This window comes from Diabrotica undecimpunctata, chromosome 8, assembly GCF_040954645.1.
Source record: "Diabrotica undecimpunctata isolate CICGRU chromosome 8, icDiaUnde3, whole genome shotgun sequence".
Classification (NCBI taxonomy): domain Eukaryota; kingdom Metazoa; phylum Arthropoda; class Insecta; order Coleoptera; family Chrysomelidae; genus Diabrotica; species Diabrotica undecimpunctata.
In genome coordinates this window covers 136,189,556-136,213,459 of record NC_092810.1, presented here as the reverse complement: position 1 = coordinate 136,213,459, position 23,904 = coordinate 136,189,556, and the positions used below count along the sequence as shown (strand labels likewise).

Below are 23,904 nucleotides of genomic sequence, written 5' to 3'. Positions count from 1 at the left end.
CTGATTACAGAACGAATTACACGAAGTGCTTTCCCGAATAAGTTCGTCAGATGAATTGTAATAATTTTTTATGTTCTACTTACATGTTCTTACTTAAGTTATGTTCTACCGGTTTCAATATAGATAGGACATTAACAACTTCTTCTTTCACTTCTTTACAGAATGAAAAAATAGTGATCTTTCCTTTCAAATACTGGACTACTTTGTTTGTCTTCAGTACTATGGATGGGTCTTACAATTTTATGTTTGTCAATCTTAGAATGGGAAAGAAACAGTGACTTCAATTTGCTGTGCCTTCTGGCGAACTAAGCAGGGCTGAGGCGGACTATTGATAACTAAGGTGGATTAAGGATGATTCGAGCCCTGTGCCGAATTAGGGATTATCTTTGGCAGATTTGGGAATTTATACGTAACTATAAAATCTTATTTCATATACATGCTTCTTTGATCGAGTGCCTGCCTACTTCATGAAGAGAAAATTCAAAATGAAATAATGTTTCTTAAATTTGTAAAAACTTTTCCTTTCTTAAATTTAAGAAAATATTTTTTTTCTTATTTATAGTTTATTTTTATGAACGAGAGAGTAATTAGCATAATTTTAACTGGTAGCTCCGACCACTCCATGGGCGTCCTCAAGATTCATTGAAAAATTACTTTGAATAATTGTAAAAAATAAATGAATTATTTCAGTGTTATAAAGTGTTATGTGTATGTAAACAAAAGTGACCTCTTTTATCACACACTATATTAGAACTGACTGGCCTACATTAAAAAGGGTTTTAAAAAATTCACATTTTTTTTAATTTTTAAAAATTACAAAAGAGAAAAAGAGTTTTTAAAACCGTCTAAGGTATGTTAAATAGATGAATAAAAATATTAATATAAAACTTACAGCTACTTGTTACAAATCCAAATCAGATTCAGAAGATGAACTTTCAGAACCTAGATTTATAATAACTGGCTCGATCATTTTATCAGTAATATTGTCCAGCTTCCACATTTTTTCCTCTTCTTTAATAGTGTGATTTACTGCCTTTTCCCAGTTTTCAGGTTTTACATTATTTACGGCCTCCAAAAACAACTGTTTAACATCATGAATTTTAAAAGTGGTATTTTTTCTTGAAACTTCACTCTTTATCTGTGCCCATACCAGTTCAATCGGGTTTAATTCACAATGATATGGTGGGGATCTAAGTACTGTCATTCCACGATTTTTGGCAATTTCATCAATTTCGTATTTTTTAAATTTTTCTTTATGAAGGGCACACAACGAATAAAGTTCCTTTCTTATAGATCCGGGATGGTACGTAATATTTTTTGAACTCAGCCAATTCTGCAAGTCACCGGTACGAGTTGATTCAAAAGTTAATAAACCACCTTCAACAAAACCGACTGAACTGCCAATGTGTACTATTATTAGCCTGCGTCCCTTTCCTGATGGTGGGTTTAAACCAGTAGACAAGTTATTTACAAAGCGTGCCTTTGACTTGTAACAGTTTCATCCTGCCAAAATTTATTTGGTGTATGACCCTCGTTGATCCATGTTTCATCAAGATAAAATATTTTTCTTTTTTGGTTTCTCATTTCCTTTATGGTTCTTAGAAAATGTCTTCTCCATATGATAATATCGCTTCTTTCTAATAAAATAGACTTTCTGGGATTCTTTTTCCAGCGGAAGCCTATTTCTTTTAAAAGTTTCCATAACGTACTTCGACTCATTTCTGGGTAATCCTTATCATCTCGAACTGAGACAAGAACTTTATCCAATGATAGAAATTCTTGTCTAAAGAAGAATTCATGCACTTTCCGTCGAAGTCCTTCTTTAAAATGATATTCTATTTGAAATTTTGGTTTCCCTGGAGCATTACGTGGCATTTGAAAACTACCACATTTCTCTTCTTTAATAACTCTGTAAATCGTAGATTTCCCAACACCAAGTGTACTGCTAACTAACTCAACGGTCTCATCAACACTTTCACATAAACGTTTGTCTGTAAATGATTTAAAACAATTAAATATTAATGTTTTTTCATTAACTGTTAGAGGACCAATTTTTCGGCGTTTACACGGCACTTTTTCGGAAATTTTCCATAACACTAGTATACACAATAAACTGCACCTTGCAACTGAAGTACCTACTTTTAGTGAACTGTTAAGAATTTTGAATACGCCACTTGGACCTTCCTATATACAAAATGGAAAAACCCACTATCACATTTTCTGTGGAATAAGTTTAGAAGGTAATTATCTAGTCAATTACTGTCGTAGATTCCTGGAATTAAAGAATTAAATGTTTGATTGTTGAAACCCTTACTTCGTGGAATGCACTCATTTCAGATAAAATAAAACGTTTTATTTTATCTAAAGAATTAATTAAACTTTATTTTGCAAATAGGCAAAGAATTAAACTTTATTTTGCAAATAGATAAAATAAAACGTTTTATTTTATCTAAAGAATTAAACTTTATTTTGCAAATAGGTAGGTACTTATTAAACTTTTATTGGTTATATATAACCAATAAAATAAACATCTTACATTTCTTGCAAATTCATTAGTACCTGTTAACCTCCATCACTCCGACACTGGCAACCTTATTTAGGGATTAGTAACCCTCACAACTATTGTATTCTATTCTGCTCCAACCTTTATACCTGGTGGTCATACTCAATTTAAAATTGTTTTCCTATATACTTCTGTAAACTTGTTGACAAATATCTGTTTTTCATTGAGTCACCCGTATCAACAGTTTAGGGATTTGCATACATAATTTATTGTTTTATTACTCTCTCATACATAAAAATACACTATAACAGAAAGTAATATGTTTATTTTTTTATAGACAATACGTTTTTATTTTTTATGTAAAGATTAATCCTGTAAATTTTATAAATACATATAGTCAAATATTTCTCTTCAAATAAATTTGTCAACACAATAAGTGTTTTTTTGTAAGATTCTGTAATTGGCACTATAATAATAGTATTTTGTTTTTAACCTGTTTTACTGGATGCATGTAAATTTATTTATAAATTTTAGTTAATGATATTTTTTATTATTGCAGGTAGGTATATATTGAATAGTTTATAGTTTTATCTTTTACTATCTCGTTTTCTTTCATATAATTCGAAGAAGCTAAATGAAAAAGAATTTGGCGACGCCCTTAATAGCAAATTTTTGTTCGTTTTTGGTAGCAAGAATGTTGTAATATAAATCCCCACATATCTCCCAACTCTGAGCAACGCGGCCTCATTCATTTTGTGTACCTCAAACACTGTCCATCGTTTGTTATGTTACAATATTTATATTGATATCCAGAATGACAAAAGAACTAAATACAAAAGTTACAGACTACTATGTTTGTCAATACTTTGTTTCAAATTATAACTACCTATCTGAAACGCCATGGTCAATCACTTGTCACATTTGCGAAAGACTGCGACGCAACCTATAAAATATAGCTCTATGCTGATGACACAAAGATATATGCCAAATCAATCACAAACCACCTAACCCTCCAAATGGGCTTGGACTATATTTTAACTTGGTGTTCCCAATGGCTACTACCCTTAAATGCGCAAAAATGTGTAGTGCTTCGAATTGGTAAAATTTTAAAAATAACCCACTTGTGCCGTACTTTGTTAACGGGCAACCATTGGATTCTGTGTTCTCATATAACGACCTTGGTGTTAACGTAAACAGCAGCCTAACTTGATCCGACCATATAACTTCTATTTGTAAACATGCCACCTCCAGACTATATCTTATTCGAAAGTGTTTTTCGAGAGTTTCAATGCAGTCATTATGTAAGCTTTACACTCTTTACGTAAGACCCATTCTTGAATACGCTGGACCAACGTGGTATCCTGACTTGGTTCGAGACAAAACTTGTTGGAAATTGTTCAAAGAAAAGCCACTCGAATTTCTTGAGACCGATAGTATGGCTAACCTAACTTCTTTTTGAACTTCGTCGACAACGTGGAGACTTAATCACAACATTTAAAATATTGAAATTCAATTTTGGAAATCTCGAAGTTCGTACCCAAACAGCATGTTTACACCTACAGAAATGCCAAGAGTTTCATAACAATTTAATTCAAGTCATAGAACGACTGAAAGATTAATATAATTCAACAATTCAACATAGTCATACAATATTGTTCTGAAGCTATTTTCTTGTGGCATTATAAAGTAATTACTATTTAAATGGGAATAAGCCACAATTAAAGGTTAAAGTACGTTTATTGACGTACTTTAACGTACGTCAATAATACAATAAACGTACTTTAACCTTTAATTGTGGCTTATTCCCATTTAAATAGTAATTATAGTCATGCAAATTACGTCTTTTGTTCTGAGCATCTTTACCTCTTATTACAGAAAAAACCTTTTACATTATTTTAAAATAAATTAACATACTTAGTGGTGCATGTATGAATTTATTCACATAAATAGCATCTGTCTACTCCTATGAATGAAAGTAATATTTAATATGAAAAATTTTAAATGCGTAAAGTAGCTTTAATACGGAATCTTCTTGGAAGTTGGCGTCAGTATAGTCGGACAAGAACGTATGCGACGAAAGTTTTAGGAAAAATTTGCCAGAAATGTGTAAGTGACAAGAACAAAATATATTTAAACTACACTTCATCAATATTTTCCTATTTATCTTACTAACTTTAAAACTATGAGCGATGGAAGGACACCTGGATCGAAACAATTTTGTATAGTAAATATGTATGAAAAGATGGTTTAAAAAAGGAAATCAATAGGACACAATAAAAAACAAAGGAATTTAAGAAAAAAAATAGTATATTCTTTATTACAAAAAAATGTATTGATTTAATACCACAATTTCTAAAATATTGTGAACAGTTTCGTCGGTTTATTCCTTCAGTGATATTTTAATGAATTTTTAGCTGTGCTTTACGATGGTACCACTTTTTGAGAGGGGGTACATATCTACACATTCGTATTCGGCAAGAAACTTTACATAAGATAGAATAGTTTTCAACTATCCACCCTTCCATGCATACAGAAAGGTACCCAGCTGTCGGACTATTGTCTCGCGAAAGTAATTATGTAAAAATATCTCATGGGAATATTTTTTCGAACGAACCTGAGTTTTTGGCCTTGTCTATTAGTAGTACGTAAAAAGACACCAAATATATTCGTGAAAAAATCCTGACCGCCGCCCACACAAACCAGTTTCACAAATATGTACCTACTTTAAAAACTCCATTTAATTCGTACGACCACTAATAAGATATTGCATTCACTCTCTTTTGCAGCCACAACGCAAGGTAACGTAACAGGTGACTAATTGCGCAACAATTATATTTATTACCATAATTTTTTTTCTGTTTTGCAACTCTTGAGGCTACAATACTAAGTAGACTCCAAGTGTGGGATGATAAATATATTGAAATATGCATGGAAGAAAGCCAGAATCGTGTAGAACAGGAAATCTACATCATCTTTTTCATGCTAATGCATTCCTTTGTGGCGAGGTCGAAGGTTCTCGGAATTTACTGAGTTTGGTTAATATAATATACCAGTTTTGTTTCTAAAAACAATAAAAGTGAAATATAAGTTATCAAAAATGGACAGATAAATATGCTTTTTAAAAGGATTCGAAGAAATATCGTAAAGCTGGAGATATGTTCTAAAATTACCAAATTAGGGAAAACAATTATATTTTGAAAAGACATAACCAACAACAAAAACTGTGGTTCTACGTTTTTCAGAATTTGTATCAATACATTTTTGAGAAAGATTTTCGAAATGGAAATCGAAACGTAAACATTAGTTATTAAAAAATGTGATTTTCAACACAATCATAATCATAACCAATAATTGTGGCTTCCATAATTAATTCCATAAAAACAAATTCAAATTATATTTTGAGTTGGCAACACACTATTGGATGAGCCTGGGCTCGGTTCTGATTAGATGGTCAATATCTTCCTGGGGTATTTCGTTCCAAGTCCTAATTAACTCTTCCCAATAAGGAGGATGCTCTAAATCTGCAGTTCTCAACCTGTGGTACATATCATTATTTGCGATGGTACGCAAAACGCAAAAACACGAACACACAGCCAAAATCTGCACCACATAAAATAGCACAAAAAAAAAGTTAAAATAATATTCTACGTTAAAGTTCAGTAGGTGAGTATAAAACTAAAATATGGGAGCATTGTCGAAATGCCGGTCACGTCGGCAACACTGATTGAATCCCGGAAGAGTTGCTAATCGCTAAGTTTAGTAGGTATAGTAGCTATTTGAATAAGTTGGTAGTAGTACACACAAGTGAGTTTACGTTAACTGCGTAATGGACAAATGGTTAAAGAGACCCGTAGAATCGGTAGAAGAATGATCTGTTTAGGTAACAGTTAAAAAAAGTTATTTACCATGTACTTCAAGCAAAGTAACAAAAGTTGATTTAAACTTAAATTGTAAAAAACAAAAAGCAGTTAAGTACCAGACGATATGATTCAAATTATTTCAAAATGGAACTTTCTTTTGTCGATGTTAACGAAGAGCCACGCCATCAATGTGTAATATGTTTTAAAGACTTTTCAAATCATTTAAAGAAGCCGTCTTTGATGCAGCGCATTTTAATTTGAAGCACAAGAGCCTATCAGGAAAAGCGCTAGATTTTTTTAAATGAAAGAAGCTAAACTTAAAGGTGGACAGAAGAAAATGGCTGCATTTTCTTCAAGCAAAGAAAATGCTGTTAAAGCTTCGGTTTTGGCCAGTTTAATAATAGCCAAGTGTAAAACACCCCATAAAATTGGGAAAGACTTATTTTACTAGCTGCCAAAGACATCGTAAATTGTGGGGTAAAAGGCAGCCAAACATTAAATTCAAAAAGACAAGTTTACTGACGAAATTTGGTTGTGCCAATTAGCATATCTCAGTGATATACAAATTTACCAGATCAAACGATTTGAATGTGGATTTACAAGGCAAACATACAACTGGCTTTATTATTGACAACCGTTCATAAAGAAGCTTGAAATTGTAAAAACAAGTTTTGAAAATTACTTACTCAACCATTTTCCAACACTTGAAAGTTTCGTTAAAGATAATGAAATTAATATTAATTCTGGGGTATTTTTACGTTGTAAGATTCACTGTGAAAAATTAATTAATTTAATGAGTATTTCATAGAAAATTATTCCGGATTAGGATCACAGGTAAAAACGCAAAAAAATCGAAATCTGTATGCCGTAGAAAAAATGTATCAAATAAAAAATGTAGCTGAGATAATTTTAAACAAAAATATTTATTAGCACTTTTTGTGTAGAATGAATCATTCTCTCAGAAACAACACTTGAAGGGACCGACGATTTTGAATGTCAGTTGCGCGCTCGAAATCAGTGTTACATAAAATTTGTATCAACTCTTCGGTAAAAATTCCATATCTTTTGATCAGAATGTCCTATCTACAAAAATCAAAATGCATTTTAAAGGTGAAGAGTGCAGCTTTCGTATGTAGTTTTTGTATTTTGCCGCAAGTGAAGTCAGGTTCTATAAATCTGTTCAATTAATAAACGTTGCGAGATTTTTGCCATTTTTTAAGATTCTCATGAGATCAATAAAATGTACTTATCACTTTCACTGACCGGTCGTAGTGAAATTTCCATTTTTAGAGACCAATCTTCAAAACAAATGAAATTGCAAGATAGCATGAAATTTCAACTTTGAGTTGTGGCAACAAATGTGAGGCATTTGATATATGACTAAAAAACGCAAAATTTGAACTTTTACATTACAAACTATCACACGTCACGGGAAATACCCTCAAGAGGACGGTTTTGGCCGTGATTTGTAGCAGAATTTAGATAATTTTAAAAAACGTACTAGTGTAATTGAAAAAGTGCAGCTAAAGTGTTTCCGATCGTTTGTCATGTGAAAGTTTAAATTCAGCGTTTTTTAAGCATATTTCAAATCCCTCACATTTGTTGCCAAAACTCAAAACTAAAATCCATACTATAGATTTTGAAGACTAGGCTCTAGTAATCGAAACTTTATAGTGGCCGGTCAATGAAAGGGATAAACTGTATTGACACGAGAATCATAAAAAATGGCAAAAATCGCGAGACGTTTTCATCTTAATTTTTGTCGATAGACCACTCTAATCAAAAGATATCGAATTTTTACCGTCGAGCTGATAACCTTTTATTGAACAATGATTTCGCACGCGTAACTGACATTCAAAATCGCCGATCGCTTTAAGCGTTGTTTCTGAGAGAACGGTTCATTCTACACAATGAGTCTTTTGCAGAAATTTGCCCTCCAGTGTCAGAATATACCAGAAAGACTATTAAACACAAAAAAGTAAAATCATATTGGAAAGGTTAACGCTAATATTGCGGTTAACAAATTAGAAGACAAAGGTCCCTTTTCCCAATTTCTCTCTCTTTATTTTGACCTGTTCCTTTTGACCTATGTTGTTCACAAATGTTTATTGTTATATCCTTTATTAATCTTTTGCCTGGTTTTTATACTAAGTGACATAGAAATCCGAACACCCAGTTTAAATGATTTTATTTTAATAAAATTTTGTATAAGTACTTAATGAAGCATAATAAGTAAATGATTAAAATTTCAAAATGATTGCATTGCTTTAAAGCCCCTTTACCTTTAATAATGTGTGGATGCACCCCGATGTGTTACGCATTCTCCAACGCGCCTAGGTATGCTTCTGATCATGTGGTCAATGTTCTCTTGTGGTATCTCATTCCAGGCAACCACCAACTCCTCTCGAAGTGCTTGTGGAGTCTGAGGAGGACGTTGCAAATTGAGCAATCTCCTACCCATCATATCCCACACGTGCTCAATTGGGGATAAGTCGGGAGATCTTGGTGGCCATGCTAACAATGTGACATCATTATGTTGAAAGAAGTCTATTGTGACTGTTGCAACATGTGGTCGGGCATTATCTTGTTGGAAAGTTGGATTTGCCAGGGTGTCAAGATAGGGTAAAAGGTGGGGTTCAAGAACTTCTTGGATATAACGCTGCGCGTTCGTGTTACCTCTGATGAAGATTAAAGGTGACCTGGAACCATAAGCTATACCACCCTAAACCATAACTCCAACAGTGTGATGAACATGTCTTTCAACAAAAAACTGTGGATTCCTCCTTTCACCACTTTGCCTTCTAACCCTCGCTCGACCATCGTGCATGCCTCAACAAAATCGATACTCGTCACTAAAGACAATACTGTTCCATTCCTGATTCCAGAGTGACCGTTCTCTTCACCACTGAAGACGATTACGGCGGTGTTTTGGAGTTAAAGGGAGGACCCAGTGTGGTCGGTATGAAAACAGGCCAAAACTTCTCATTCGTCGGTAAACACTTCGCATGCCAACAGGTCTTCCGAGTCTTCTGCAAACCATTTATTTGCAATGGAGCTGGTAGTGGAGAAACGGTCTCTTAAGGCCAATAATCTTAGGTGGCGATCTTCAAGGTCTGTTGTTCTAGCGGCATCCAGTGTTATTTGCTCTTTGCGTACGGCCTTCTTGAAGCCATGCCTGACAACACCTAACCACGGTGTCTACACTTCTTTGCACTCTAACTGCAAGTTCCCGAAACGAAAGTCTAGCTTTTCGAAGTCCCATTATACGGCCCCTATCAAACTCACTAAGTTGACGAAATCGTACAGGCCTCCGTATCCACAAATTTGGATCTTTACTGCGGCTGAAATATTCATTTTTAGATTGTTAGTGAATTTAAAAACAAAAAGTATAAAAACCAAAATATCCATCTTATAAGGCTAAAAACTGTATCACTTGTTTTTTTCAGTAAGATAAATAAATTACACCAAATTTTATTGAAATAAAATCATTTAAACTGGGTGTTCGGATTTCTATGTCACTTAGTATATTTTCGTTACAGATGGATGATTTATACGATTTTCCATATAGTTATCAAATACGTCTGATAAATATCAATACTCCTTCCTACTAGTCCAAAAATTTTTATTACTAAAATACCTTATAAATATGTACATAATAATTCATTCATATTCCGGTTTTTAATTTATAAAATTATCGTCTTTCGTTTATAGAATTTATTAACTATTTAATACGACTAATAATTCAGGTAAATAAACAATTACGTGGGAACTGCTTTATTTATTACGTTTCGTATCGCAACCAAAGGCTAACCAGTTGATTAGCAATAACAGTAATGTCGTAAATAGCAAAAGCTTAAAGTTTTGCGGCTACTTACTTTATAGTAGCTACAAAGTCATACAGTTTATTATTTTTAATGGTGGCATATTTCCATGACAAACATTAATCAGATATTGGAAGGTAAGTGTAAAAAAAAAAGTAAAGAGTTTGATTATCTATCACGAAACAGTCAAATATAGTAAACACTATGTCTGTTAAGTTAGCATATCCATTTTTATTTTGTTGGTAATTACTTAATTGCTGTTAATTAGTATATTAACCAATCCCCAAAAGCTACCCCATTATACCCTAGCTTAAAACACACCGCCGGAAACAGAGATGTCGACCAAAAACGAAACGCAAGCAATTGATTGCTAATTTATTGCCGAAGTTTTGCGCCAACAAACAATTTATTGCTGCAACCGTTTCCAAAAAACAGTGATTATGCGAACTTTACGGTAAAGATAGCATAGCTATATCTTGGCAATGAATAGGGCTACAGAGCTCATATTGGCGGCATATTTTATTGCTAATTAATTGCTATTGATTGGTACATTGACCAATCTCGAAGAACTACCCATCATCCCCTAGCGCAAAACTCATTCCCGGAAAAATTGAGATATCGGCCTAAAACGTTGAAACCAAAAAAGCGAACCGTTAGGAATTAATTGCTAATTTATTGCTGAAGTTTTACGAAGATATATATTAAGCACACACTACCCAGTAAAGGATCTAAGGAGCCAGATCAACAAAGCATCCCCACTGTCGGGATGTCTGCGAGAGATAGTGTGGTCAAATTCGTATATGCGCACAGATAGTAAAATTAGAATCTACAAGACTTGCATACGACCGATCATGACATATTATGGCATAGAAGTGCGCGAAGATACCAACAAAACGAAACAGATGATAAGGGCTGCCGAACTGAAAACCCTAAGAACAATAGTGCAAAACAAGAAGAGACAGGGTGAGAAATACAAACGTCAGAGAGCAGTGCAAAATTCAAGATATTGTAAGATGGGGAAGGCAGCGTAAGAGGATGTGGTACAATCATGTAAGAATGGATGAGAATAGACTCCCAAAATTTGTCCTAGAAAACAACCCGCCCGGTTCAAGACCTCCCGGAAGACCATCTAAAAGATGGAGGGAGAGTTGGTAATCTACCTCCCAGGAAATTAACCAAAGGCAGCTTCAGAATTAAACAGATCAAAAGATCTACAAGAAGTAGAAGAAGAAGAAGAAGAAGAAGAAGAGTTTTACGCCAAGAAACACAATTTATAGCCGGAACCGTTTTCGAGAAACAATGCTTATGCTAAACAATGCTTATATGTTATTTATTATCTAGGTGGTAACATATATTTATCCACAAAAACTATAGGGAATACTAGGTACATGTGTACACAAACTCAATCACTGTAAATTCGTCTTACCTCGTACTTACAGACGTAAGGTAAGACCTTAGACTTATGATCAATTTTATGCTTTTCAGGAAAAATGATGTAGTTAGTAATTAAGACCAGTTTATATATGGTTTTTATTTAATTTACTGATGCAGTTCTATACCAACAATGCTTTTTATTGCTTCACCTTTTTCCGAAACACAAAAATTATTGTAGCTTCATACTTAAACTACAACACCCATTGTTTCTCGGAAATTTCTTTTGAAAAAACTTGTTATTGTTGCAAAGAATAAAGGTTTTTATTAAAAATAAACAAACCAATACACATTTTTACACTATATAAAAAACTGAATAATCTAATTTGCGATAGTAAAAAACCCTATATTCATTATACAAAAAGTTTTTCAAACCATAATTTTTTCAATAGATTTTTAAATTTACTTAACAGATACTAAATTTAGTGCCCTGAATTTTAGTAACGCCCTGAAATTAGTATTTCCACCACCGGAGAAAAAAGCCAGTACCTTCTGCTCGATTACATATAGGCAAAATATCAACAAAAATAGCCAAACACATAAAAAAGAAAAGAATAACACCAGCTATCAGAATAAACAATAACTTGGGCAAATATATTAAAAAAACAAGAGCCAAAATAAAAGGCACTTATATACACAGTGGTGTATACAAACTTAAATGTGGCGACTGCCCAAAAACTTACATCGGTCAAACTGGTAGAAATTTTAATAAACGAATAGCAGAACATAAAATGGCTTTCAATAATAGAAAAACAGATTCAACATACGCACTTCACCTTCTAGATCATAATCATTCATACGAATTTCAAATTCTTCAGATTCAAAATAAAGGCCTTAAGCGATCTTTGTTGGAATCTATGGAAATTAACAAATTAAAAAACACAGATATAATTCTGAATTACCAACTTGAGACAAACAGTTCTCCCCTCCTCAACCTATTTCATTAAAGACTATAAAGTGTAAACGCGTGCCAAAAATAGATCACTTGGGAAAGGCACTCTGCAGAAACAGCTGTAGTGATGATAAGTTGTTATAATAAATTTTGTGGAAATCTTTGAAAACAAAGTTTTCAGTGTTTTATTGTTACATAAAATTAATTTCCATCAAGTAACGGTCGAATCCATCAATTACTTATCTTAAAACTATGTAGTTTATTTTCATTTTTTTGTGAATTTAAGGGAGTGAGATCGGTAGCACACGATGTTAGGGGTACTTTAAATTATCAAAAATTTTAGCAATCAAATATCTACTATATCTCGTAGCTGCCATATTATATGGATATTGTAGATTAAGAGATTTATTATCTGGTATATGCAAAGAATATAACAAAAAGCTTTCCAAAGCTAAAAGCGAGTTTCAAATGATATATTATTTTTTATAAATTGTATCAGCACTATTTTGCCAGGGATAAGATTTGCATTGAGGGATGATGGGAACAATTTAGGAAGTAAGTTGAACATTATTTAAAAAAATTTAATTAGCGGTACAATATGACGCTAAGATTGGTTCAGTCATCATTATTTTTGGTAAACAGTTGCAGCAATAAAGTGTTTCTTGGCATAAAATTTCAGCAATAAATTACGATTTTTTTATAGACCTGTATCTTCGTACGTCTTGTTAGTTGTTTCGATTTTATAAGGTTTTGGAGGGCAAAAAGACATCTGTTGCCGGCCTGGATCCTGTTGTTTATTTCTTGTGATCCGTTATTGTCTTCAGTTATTGTTGTTCCAAGATAATTGAATTCTCTAACGCGCTCAAAGTTAAAGTCATCGATGGTGATGTTCTGACCGATTCTGTCTCTGCTTTGGTTATTGCGGCTCATATACATAATATATTTACAATTTACAGCAATAAATTGGCAATTAATTTATAACCGTTTACTTTTCTGGTTTCAACGTTTTTGGCCGATATCTCGATTTTTCCAGGGATGAGTTTTGCTCTAGGAGGATGATGGAGTAGTTTTTTGGGGATTAGAATAAACCAATCAACAGCAATTAATTAGCACTAACATAAGCCGCCCAGATCGGCGGTAATCATTTTTCTTGACAAGATATAGCTATGGCTATGCTAGCTTTACCGTAAAGTTAGCCTAGCCATTGTATCCTGGAAACAGTTGCAGCAATATATTGTTTCTTGGCATAAATCTTGGCAAACAATTAGAAAGTCATAGTAAGTCTGACGACAATCCATGTCAAAAAAGGACTATGACAAGGAGATAATCTATCATGTATCCTATTCAATTATATGTCGTATAAATAAAAAACTGGAAGAAGGAATAAATGATAGCCAGTTTGGATTCAGAAACGGAGTAGGAACCAGAGATGCAGGATATGAATATGGATGTGCACGTTTTCGCACCACATTTACTCTAAATGATAATACTCTTCCACAGAGACGTCGTACAAAAATAATTTGCTGAGTAGGGCGTAGCATAGAGGAAGACTCGAATCAGTCTATCCGCCATAGAGCACAGTAGTTGTATATGTGCCCATCCACTTTAAGAAGATGTTGCAATACATTAGGAAAGATATTGATTTGCAAGCTACAAAATCCATATGTATCATATGCATACATGGTGAATAGGCCCAAAACGAGATTGCCGTTGATCCCGATTTTCATAAGCGAATTTTGTTTAGCGATGAAGATCACTTTTGGTTGAATGGCTACGTCAACAAACAAAACTACCGTATTTCGAGCGTAGATAATCCTTATGTGTGTGTTGAGAAACCTTTACATCAGAAAAACTGGTGTGCTTGATGGACTGGTGGAATCATTGGTCCATACTTACTTCTTAAAAAACGATGCTGGCCTGAACTTTACAGTCAATGGTGACCGCCATAGCCATGATTACTGATTTATTGATTGGTGGTGTCACAATAATTGATTTATTGAAGGAAACGTTTGATAATCGCATAGTTTCACGTTTCGGACCCGTGAATTGACCCCCAATTGCGATTTTCCCAATTGCAATTGGCCCAATTTAACACCGCAAGACTATTTTCTGTGGGGATATGTGAAGTCGCTAGACTCGCTAGCTAGTCTCCGCCGATAAGCCTGAAACGATCACCATTCGCCGCGTTATTGACGATATAAGTACGACCACAAATGTTGGAAAAAGTCATCGAAAATTGGACCTCCATGTTATAGTACCTCGGAGACAGCCGTGACGGTCATATGCCAGAAATCATATTTAAATTATAATGCCAAAATCTTTCGGATGAAGTCAATTTCATGTCAATTAAAAAAATCATCTTTGTCATCATCATCTTTTATTCCATATCAAAGTTTTACTGTCAACTATCAACATCATAAGATATGTAGATGATACTGAGAGATTATGGCAAGCTTTGCTGAACAACTCCAACGATTAGTAGACAAGACAAACAATTACTGTGAAAAAATGTACTAAAAATGAATATAAAAGGATTAAAAATAAATAGTAATTAATTAAAAAGTATATGATAATAACAAAAAAATAAAATATACTTACAAACAAATATATACTTGGGAGATGTATGGATAGAATGGGTTGAAAAATACAAATACCTGGGAACCTGGATTTCAGAAAATAATGATCCAACAATAGAAATAAAAACCAGGATAAAAATAGCAAGAAATGCGTTTGAAAAAATCAAAACAAATATCTGTAATGAAGACTAAATACCTTAGATTAGAACTCAAGAGTAAGTGCTCTGGGATGTTTTCGATACTACAATATGGACTTGAAAGCTGGAGAGTGAAGCAAGAACACATAATTAAGCTAGGGCCATTTGAAATGTGGTATTACTGAATAATACTTATAATAGCGTGGACACAGAAGAAAACGATCACGGAAGTATTGCGAGAAATGGGCAAAGAATACGAAATAATAAATACAATAAAAATATTCTGGGACACAATAAACAATATCTGGAACACATAATAAGACAGGGATAGAACTAAAGAATATAGATGCAGATGCGTCTATATTCTTTGATAGAACTCTTCAGAGCAGCAGTAGATTAAAGATAGTGATGATGATACACCTCCGATTGGGAGACGGCATTTTTGAGTCTTTTTAGGTTTCACATGTTTTAAATTTTCAGTATAATGATGTTCTCATTTTTAATATTTTGTAAAAAATTATAGTTGTGTATGTAGGTGTTTGTTTATATTTACGATAGTTTAAAGGACTTGATGCATAAAAAATGCCTATTCTATTTAATTTTTAGCAATAATATTTATGTCTATTATTGGTGATTGTTAAAATCTTTGATAGCTTAGTGGATTCCATGTCAAAAATCGTGCTGTTCTTGGTTCGTGCTATTAGAGAAACTGATTCTCAGAACGAGAAGGTTAAGGAAAAATAAGTTGAGAAGTGTGGGTGGTGTGGTGACGGTGTTGTCCAGAAAGGTCAGAAGTACGAAATTACTAAGGTAAATAAAGAAGACGCTTAAGAATTATATTGAAAAAGCTTCATTCTACTTTCTTCCCATTGATATATCTTTTATTTTCCTATTATATTCGTTTATGTTGACAAGTATGTGTTAATTTTAGTTACTGTATTTTCTTTTTCTCTGAAGATATTATTACACATTGTTCATGAAACCAACCTTTTATTTTAATGCAGTTGGTTTTGGTGGGATCGCTTCTATGATTGTGTCAGTTATTGTTTGGCTCAGCTGTTCCCACCTTTGTTCAACTATCGTACCTGGAGCATGATTATGTAGTTCCTTATATAGCTTTTCTTCATATGTTCGACTTATTCCTTGTCGAAATGATTCTAAATCGTTATTTTTGCCATTAACTAGCGTTGTTTGCTTTACATGTTTTTAATGGAAAAGATTTAATGGTCATCCTCGACCGGCAAAATATTTAAGTACATCAATGGAGAGAGAATACATTAATCATCCACCAAATCCTAATTTTATGTTTGCAGATCGAAATCGATTAGAGACAACATACTACAATGAAATGAGTCATAAAATTTGGAAAAGGGTAACAAGTCTTTATTGAACATCAAAGGTAATAACCAAAGAAACTATTTTTTGTGTGAAGTTTTATTCTGTATTGTACTTTTAGATGGATTAAAGTTTTAGTTGTCGGTTATTATATCGTACAAAGTCAGTTTTTATTGTTTTAAAATAAGCTCAATAGCTACCAAACTATTATATTTGTAAATTAAATATTAATGTTTAATACGTCTAAAAAAATTGCCTAGACATTGCTGATATGTATATTGTAACTGCATAGATACTAAATATTTTAAAATTAAAGAATTTAAAAATGTTACCTCAGGTATATTAATTCCAATATTATTCGCAAGATTATCCATGGTAGAAAGTGATTCATCCAAACATTTTGTACACTAACCACAAGTTTTTATACTCTCCTCAAGTACCCAGCAGGTAGGTACCAAGAAACAATCTGTGTTGTACCTTGTTCTTAGAATAAAACTAACTTTTAAACTTGTCACGTATCACATTTCACTAAATTAGCACCTATTTTTGAATTAAAGCAAAGTTTTAAATACTTTTAAGTAACATTCAAGTCAAAATTCCACATTATTCTTTAATATTTTCGTTTCTTAGCAAGCGTCACAAAAGCACGAAGTTATTTCTTGTGTTGCCGAAGCCGACCTGACTTAAAGAAAACGCGATCCTTCTCAAACTTTGTTCGGGTTCCTTTACAATTAACAGTTTCAATCGGTACGAAGAAATCGACCAAATAGAACTGTGTTTATAAAAAGTAAGAAATACTGTTTGAAAGTGGACTGTGCAACTATTCGGAACTATTAAGAACAGGCAGTTGCAGGGACCTCGACTCTTGTCTGTAGGGTGGAACTCTGTGCATCGCCGACTTCTATGTTGACTGAAAAAGCCATATATAAATTTAGTAGCAGTAAGAGAGATGACCGCGCCGTTTGGTAGAAATATTCTACAAGTGGGAGATGAGTGAACTGTTTGACCAACGACTACTGCGGGTGTGTACCAACAACCCATATTATAATGGGGAAATTTAAACAGCATACTGTGTTTTCTTTTGAAGGAAAATAATTTTAATGGAAAAGATTTATCTCAGAATTTTTATAATCATATATTTCTCCCATATAACTAAGAACATTATAAACATTAAATATTCCGCGAAGGTAAATTTTTATATCAATTTTTCAGTCATAAACAACAAATCAAAAGCTACGATTCGTTATTTTTAATTTTAATTGTTAGTTTAAATCATCTTGGTTTATTCGAGGACTAGAATAGCAATTTCATACAAAAACTGCGTTCATAATAATATATTAGTATTGTCGATATCCAAATATTTGTTAAACAAATGGTGTTCTTAAGTCCAATAATAGAACAAGTACAATCACATAAACTTTCAAAAATAAAATAAAATAAATCTTGCCGAATTATTGTCTTACAAGTTTAGACGTATCCCAAAACCAGCCCAGCATTTAAGTTAGCATATGCATAGGTACTACAACACAATAAACGGAATTCAAATAGAAACTTTGAACAAGATCCTCATGTCTCATTATGTCTCTCAAATATGAAATTTTGCTTATTTTTATTGTGTTTATAAGCTGCGATTGGGTGTTTAACTTTCTCATGATTGCTTCATTTGTTATTCAGCTGATCCAGCTTATGCGTACCAAGCAATGTTCGTCCTGGAGGAAATATTTACTGGACTTCTGGATTTCTGGAAATAAAAATGCCTTCAACTGTGCGAGCTGGAGAGTAATAACTGAAATACTAGAGAAATTGGAGATATCCCCATACATATATATATATAAAACATAGTGAAGGAATACTTCGCAAGTAGACAGATTAACATAGCGAGGGGAGATGTTATGCAGACATCGTCAGGAGTGCAACAGGGTCCGGTCCTAGGACCGTTGCTCTGGATCTGGAACATAATTTACAATGATATACTAGAAGAAGATTTAGGAGAAGGGACACAGACTTAGCTTACGCGGATGACCTGGTCGTTCTAGTAGATAGATAGACAATAAAAGCAGGCTTATAGTGAACTCAGCCAATGCGGCACTAGAAAAGGTGAAAACGTGGTTGAAAGACAGAGAGTGGACACTCGCTACGCAAAAAACGGAAGCGACACAGATCACATCTCCTTCACTCTCGACGGAGAAAGAATTATAGGCCAAAAAGGTTAAAGAGTCCAGCATTACTCCTTACCTAGGAGTAATTCTCGACAGTAAACAGATATTTGACGAATATGTCAAATGTACTGCAAATAAGACCCAACAGAGAGTAGCACCATTGGGAATAATTATTCCAAATATAGGAGACCCAAGTACGGGAAAAAGAAGGATTCTGATGGAAGTGGTACATTCCACAATTCTATAAGCGCCACCGGTGTGGCATCAAGTAACTAATAAATAAGAGTACAAACAAATTTTGGAGAAAACCCGAAGAAAAGCCTTTATTAAGGGTCATATGCTCCTATAGAACGACCTCGACGGTAGCTCAAGTTATAGCTGGGGTACCACCAATACACCTGCAGGTAAAAGAAGGAGCTAAAACATACATCAAGAGTAATCAAGAGAAGATAGAAGAAAGAATAGAAACCATTACAAAATGGCAGGAAGAGTGGGTAAACGAGCAAAAAGCTGCTTGGAGAAGAACTCTGATCCTGGTTGTGGAGGAGTGGGTGGAGTGCAAATATAGAAGAACAAAGTACTTCTTTGTGCTTCTTACTGCCTTACGGGACACAGGTCATTTTGAGTATACCTTGAGAGGATAGGCAAGGCAATAGATGCCAGTTGTGTGGACTGCGGCATAAGCGACACAGTAGAATACTGTGTGTTCGAATGCAGTAAGTTCAATGATGAAAGAGCGGAGCTATATGCAAGAGTAGGTATTTTAGGAGCACATAATGTTATGACCGTAGTAAGAAAGGGGCAAATGAGTTTAAAGAAGAGCTGGAGGCTGTGACAAAAATCATTAAAAAAAAAGAGATTTTAGAGCGAGAGAGAGAGAGAGAGAGAGAGAGAGAGAGAGAGAGAGAGAGAGAGAGAGACAACAGGGGTAAATATAAGTAACAGAGAGAAAAATAAAAAAGAGTGGAAAAAAAATAAGTTGCAGCGACCGTCAATACATCTACGACCATTTTGGCTCTGCCAAACAAAATGACGCATATATTTGGCATGTTTCATCCGCCGGCATAAGTGTGGAGTAGCGTATTTGTTATTCGTAGACGAATACCAAATATTTGGGCGAACACAATGAAGCGACATAACAAATAACACTTAGCGAACTGTGGTGCCGCCACAGGTACGATTCACCTGGTCCTAGTACAGTCCTTAGAAGATTTCCACTATCACAAAAAAAGCTTATGTGTAGCCATGTTTTAGCCGAGCAGATAAACGATCACATTGGAGAGGAAAATTCACATTGGCGATGATTTGGCACATGTTTGTGAATCCATGTTACTAAAATATCTATTTTTAGTCTGATGGTTGAACTGACTGTGTTGATTTTTCTATCCGATGATATATAGCTGCTCACATTGACCAAACTTGTTTCGTTTACGTAAATATTTGGTGTTGATTTATTATTATTGCTTTTACTAAATACAAACACTTTTGTTTTTAAAATACTGATTGCGAGACCCCTGTTTTTGTTGGCTTTACTTTGAAAGTTTTCACGTTCCCACCACCTATAGATTTTTTCTGGGAAGTTCTATATCCTTGTGCTCTACTTTGAGTTATTCCACATCACTAAATTTTTCTAGTAGCCATAATTTTATTGCTAGTTTAAGTTTTTCGTCGATTTCTCCTCGTTAAGTGCCTCTTATCCACATAATTATGTTTATTATTTCATTGCATATTTAATGCCTCTAAGTATTCTATTTTTCTTTTGTGATAAACCCATAAGTTATTGACAATTGAAAAACGTCCATTTTATTATCCTATTACACAATACAACCTGTGATTTTTTAGTGAAGCTCTATATATTTTTTTTTCCAAAAATTTCAATAAATATTAAGAATTATGAATTAAATTGAACTATATACTTTTACCCCCTAAATCATCAAATAGACTTCAATAACCTTACGATTATGCTATCGTTTATACGAAACAGTGTTATACTTGTTGCCTATATAAGCAAAACTTGAAATCCGGTTTTTTACCGTGATCGGTTAGATTCGTGACTTATCGTTTTGGATTTTACCGGAATTTCTGGCTGTGTACAAACAAGCCGAATTGAGATACACTTGTTGATTAGATTTCATGAGCTACGAGTTTTTGCTAAGAAATCAACAGGTGAAAGTAAATATGTAGATATACCTTATTCGACGACAGTGTTTATCTTTAACGGTAGGTATTTAAATTTTAAAAGGAGCAGGTGCCATGGTAAACTTTGTGAAATCAAGAACAGGTTAATTTTCAAAATTAACATAAAAGATAGTCTTTAGTGTAATTATAAATATATGAATTTATACTTTCAGATACATATCTAAAATATATCAATCTGGTGCATAAACAATCTGAAACATTTTCAATAATATTGTCAAATAAAACAAGTTGTACTTTTTAGCAATAAAATAAATAAGCTCATTTTTTCCAAGGCAACATATTTGAATATTGCAGGAAAACATTTTGGTACTGTGATGCACATTTTAAGATTTCAGTTCAGTAAAGATCGGAATGTATGATACATATTTCATTTCATTCTTTTCGTTTTCCATTTTTTAGGCGACAAGGCCAATTTAATTGATTATTGTACTGAATTTACATTGCTATTGCGCAGTCATATACACTGTCGGGCATAAACTTAGGGCCACCCTCTAATTTGAAATTATTTTAGAAATTTTTTCAGTTGTAACATACTTTATTGATTGCTTGAAAAAAGTTGTTTTTTTGATAAATGTTTGACACAAAACGGGCCTTGAAATAACCGCTTTCTCGTTTCTAATGCTTGAGAAGCTTTGTGCTTTGAGAAGCCTAACGGTCTTCTAACGTGTCCTTCGAAATAAAAGTGAGTCGTTAGTTAAGTCGCCACTTCATACTGAGAGAGATTATCTTCTCTACCGGAGCTACTAGCCCGCCACTTTCCCTTGAACATTGGATTACCAAAATGAATTTTGTACCTGACAGGATAAAGTTGTCTACAACATTCTAGGTCTGCAGCCAATACAATACCAAGAAGGTTAATACCTCCTCATTCATTCTCCCACATCTTCTCCGTCTTTCACATACCGTGGTAAATGATAAACTCTTTCAGATCTTCTAGGGGCTCCTGAAGGAGGCAATGAGCTTCGCTGAGAATACGTTGAGGGTCCTTCAAGAAATAATGAATCCTGTGGAGGGTATGTTTTGCGCGCTTTTATAATTGGATGAGAATCATTGAGGTTCGAATGTAAATCATTATGTGTCACTGATTCTTGACCTGGTATATCTAGTATTTCTCTTTCACCTCGTTCAATTGGATCGAGATAACGATTAGACACTGTGGTCTCCCGTCTGTCTTTCAATTTAACAAAAGAGACATTAATACATGCCCTGATTCTGCAAGCAATGACGGTATTGTGTTCTCATTTGTAGATCGACGTGTGTGCACGAACATTCTTTCATGCGGCGTACAGTTAGTTGCGGTACATAACAATGAACGAATTGAATGCAGCGCAACTGTTAGGTATTGGTCCCAAGTTTCAACAGGTGCTTCATATGGTTCACAGGCTAGTTGAGTAGCTTTCCATACAGTACAATTCAACTTCTCTACTTGACCATTTCCTTGAAGATTATAAGCAGTAGTTCTACTTGTTGTGATTCCTCTGGATTTGAGAAACTCTTTGACTCAAGAAATTGAGTCTGTCTATTTGAATAGTTATATGCAGGCATTCCAAAGATCCTGAATACGTTTTTTCAATTTTTGGTTACAGTTTTGACACTAATGTCACTGTATGGGAAAGCAAATGGGAATCTAAAATAATCATCTTTTGCAGTAGGAATATAACGGTTATTGGTATTTGAAGGCATTGGTTGGTAAAGTCGATACTAAACTTCGGAAAAGGTCCCTCATTCTTAAAGTCGTCTAGTAGCACATAATTGACACTTACGAGTCATAGTCTTGACTTCATCGAGAGAGAAAGATAAATTCTCTGATTTTATCCAGTGACACATACGTGTTACCCCCGGATGACATGCTAGCAGCCCAACAGCAGATGCGCGATAAAGTATCCGCTGCTTGGTTTTGTTCTCCTAGTCGAGATACTATGTCATATTTATAAGGTGCAGATTTAAGTCGCTATCTTTCTATATTTTCATTTTTTTTTATCTTGCTATAATGCTTGGAGTTGAATATAGAAATTATAGACTTTTGATCAGTGATAACTGTGAAAGGCTTTCCTATAAGAAAATTGCGTATCTTTTTTAGAGATTCCACATAGTATGCGCTTCTTTCTCCACAGTAAAATGGTATTGCTTGCTAGAGTTAAGCGATTTTAAAAAGAAAGCAACAGGTTCGGGAATCCTGACTCAAGGTTGCAGCAATCGACTGTTCTGAATTATCAGTTTCAACAACAAATGAAATATTTTCGTTGATAGCGTAAATGGCATATTTCGTTCTAGATTATCCATGAAAGTATCCATATTATACAGAGGGAAATTAATTACTTTTACTTTTAAGTAAAGTACATACCTAATTTTTAATTGTAATTAATTTGTTCCCAGCTCTGTCAAAGGCATTCAGGATGAAGACCTTAGAGGAAGACACAATAATCATCACCAGATTAATCCATCTCTACGACGACATCAGGAATCATATAAACTCCATTCCGAGAATCGAGAGCCATTATTGTAGATCTCGTTCTAAACGCGAATATATAGAAGGCGGTCTTACCATTGCTGCTTTACGCCGAAATTATGTTGATAAATGTGTTTCTGAGGATAAACAATATGTTCCATACCAAATGTATTATCACATTTTTATGACAGACTTTAATATCTCTTTCTGTCAGCCCAAGAAAGACCAGTGTGGGGAATGTACATTCTTTAATAATGCTGACGATAAACACATAAGTTTACAAGCGAAACATAAAAACCACCTAAAAGAGAAAATCCTTTCAAGGTCAGAAAAAGAAAATGACAAACAAAAAATTACTGAGATATTTATAGTTGCAGTATATGATTTGCAGGCTGTAATGCCTTGTCTACAGGGCGAAGTCTCTAGTGTTTATTATATTTCTAAAGTCAATGTACTTAATTTTACAATTACCGAACTGCGTTCCAAAGCTACAACTTGTTTTGTGTAGCGATAATTGCTGTAGTCGGTAAAAAATACATATA

At 33.8% G+C, this 23,904-nt stretch overlaps 2 protein-coding genes across 2 annotated transcripts in view; one reads left to right on the top strand and one right to left on the bottom strand.

The window, feature by feature from the left end:
• The window catches only part of pyd (zonula occludens-like protein polychaetoid), a 242,934-nt gene that overhangs the window by 185,012 nt on the left and 34,018 nt on the right, over positions 1-23,904 (bottom strand).
• LOC140448070 (heat shock protein 68-like) overlaps positions 10,186-23,904 on the top strand; it is a 39,819-nt gene continuing 26,100 nt past the window's right edge. Inside the window, exon 1 of the mRNA XM_072541124.1 lies at positions 10,186-10,321. Within this exon, the coding sequence (XP_072397225.1) occupies positions 10,294-10,321 (28 nt within the window). The 5' untranslated portion in view covers positions 10,186-10,293. The remainder of the gene's footprint in view (positions 10,322-23,904) is intronic.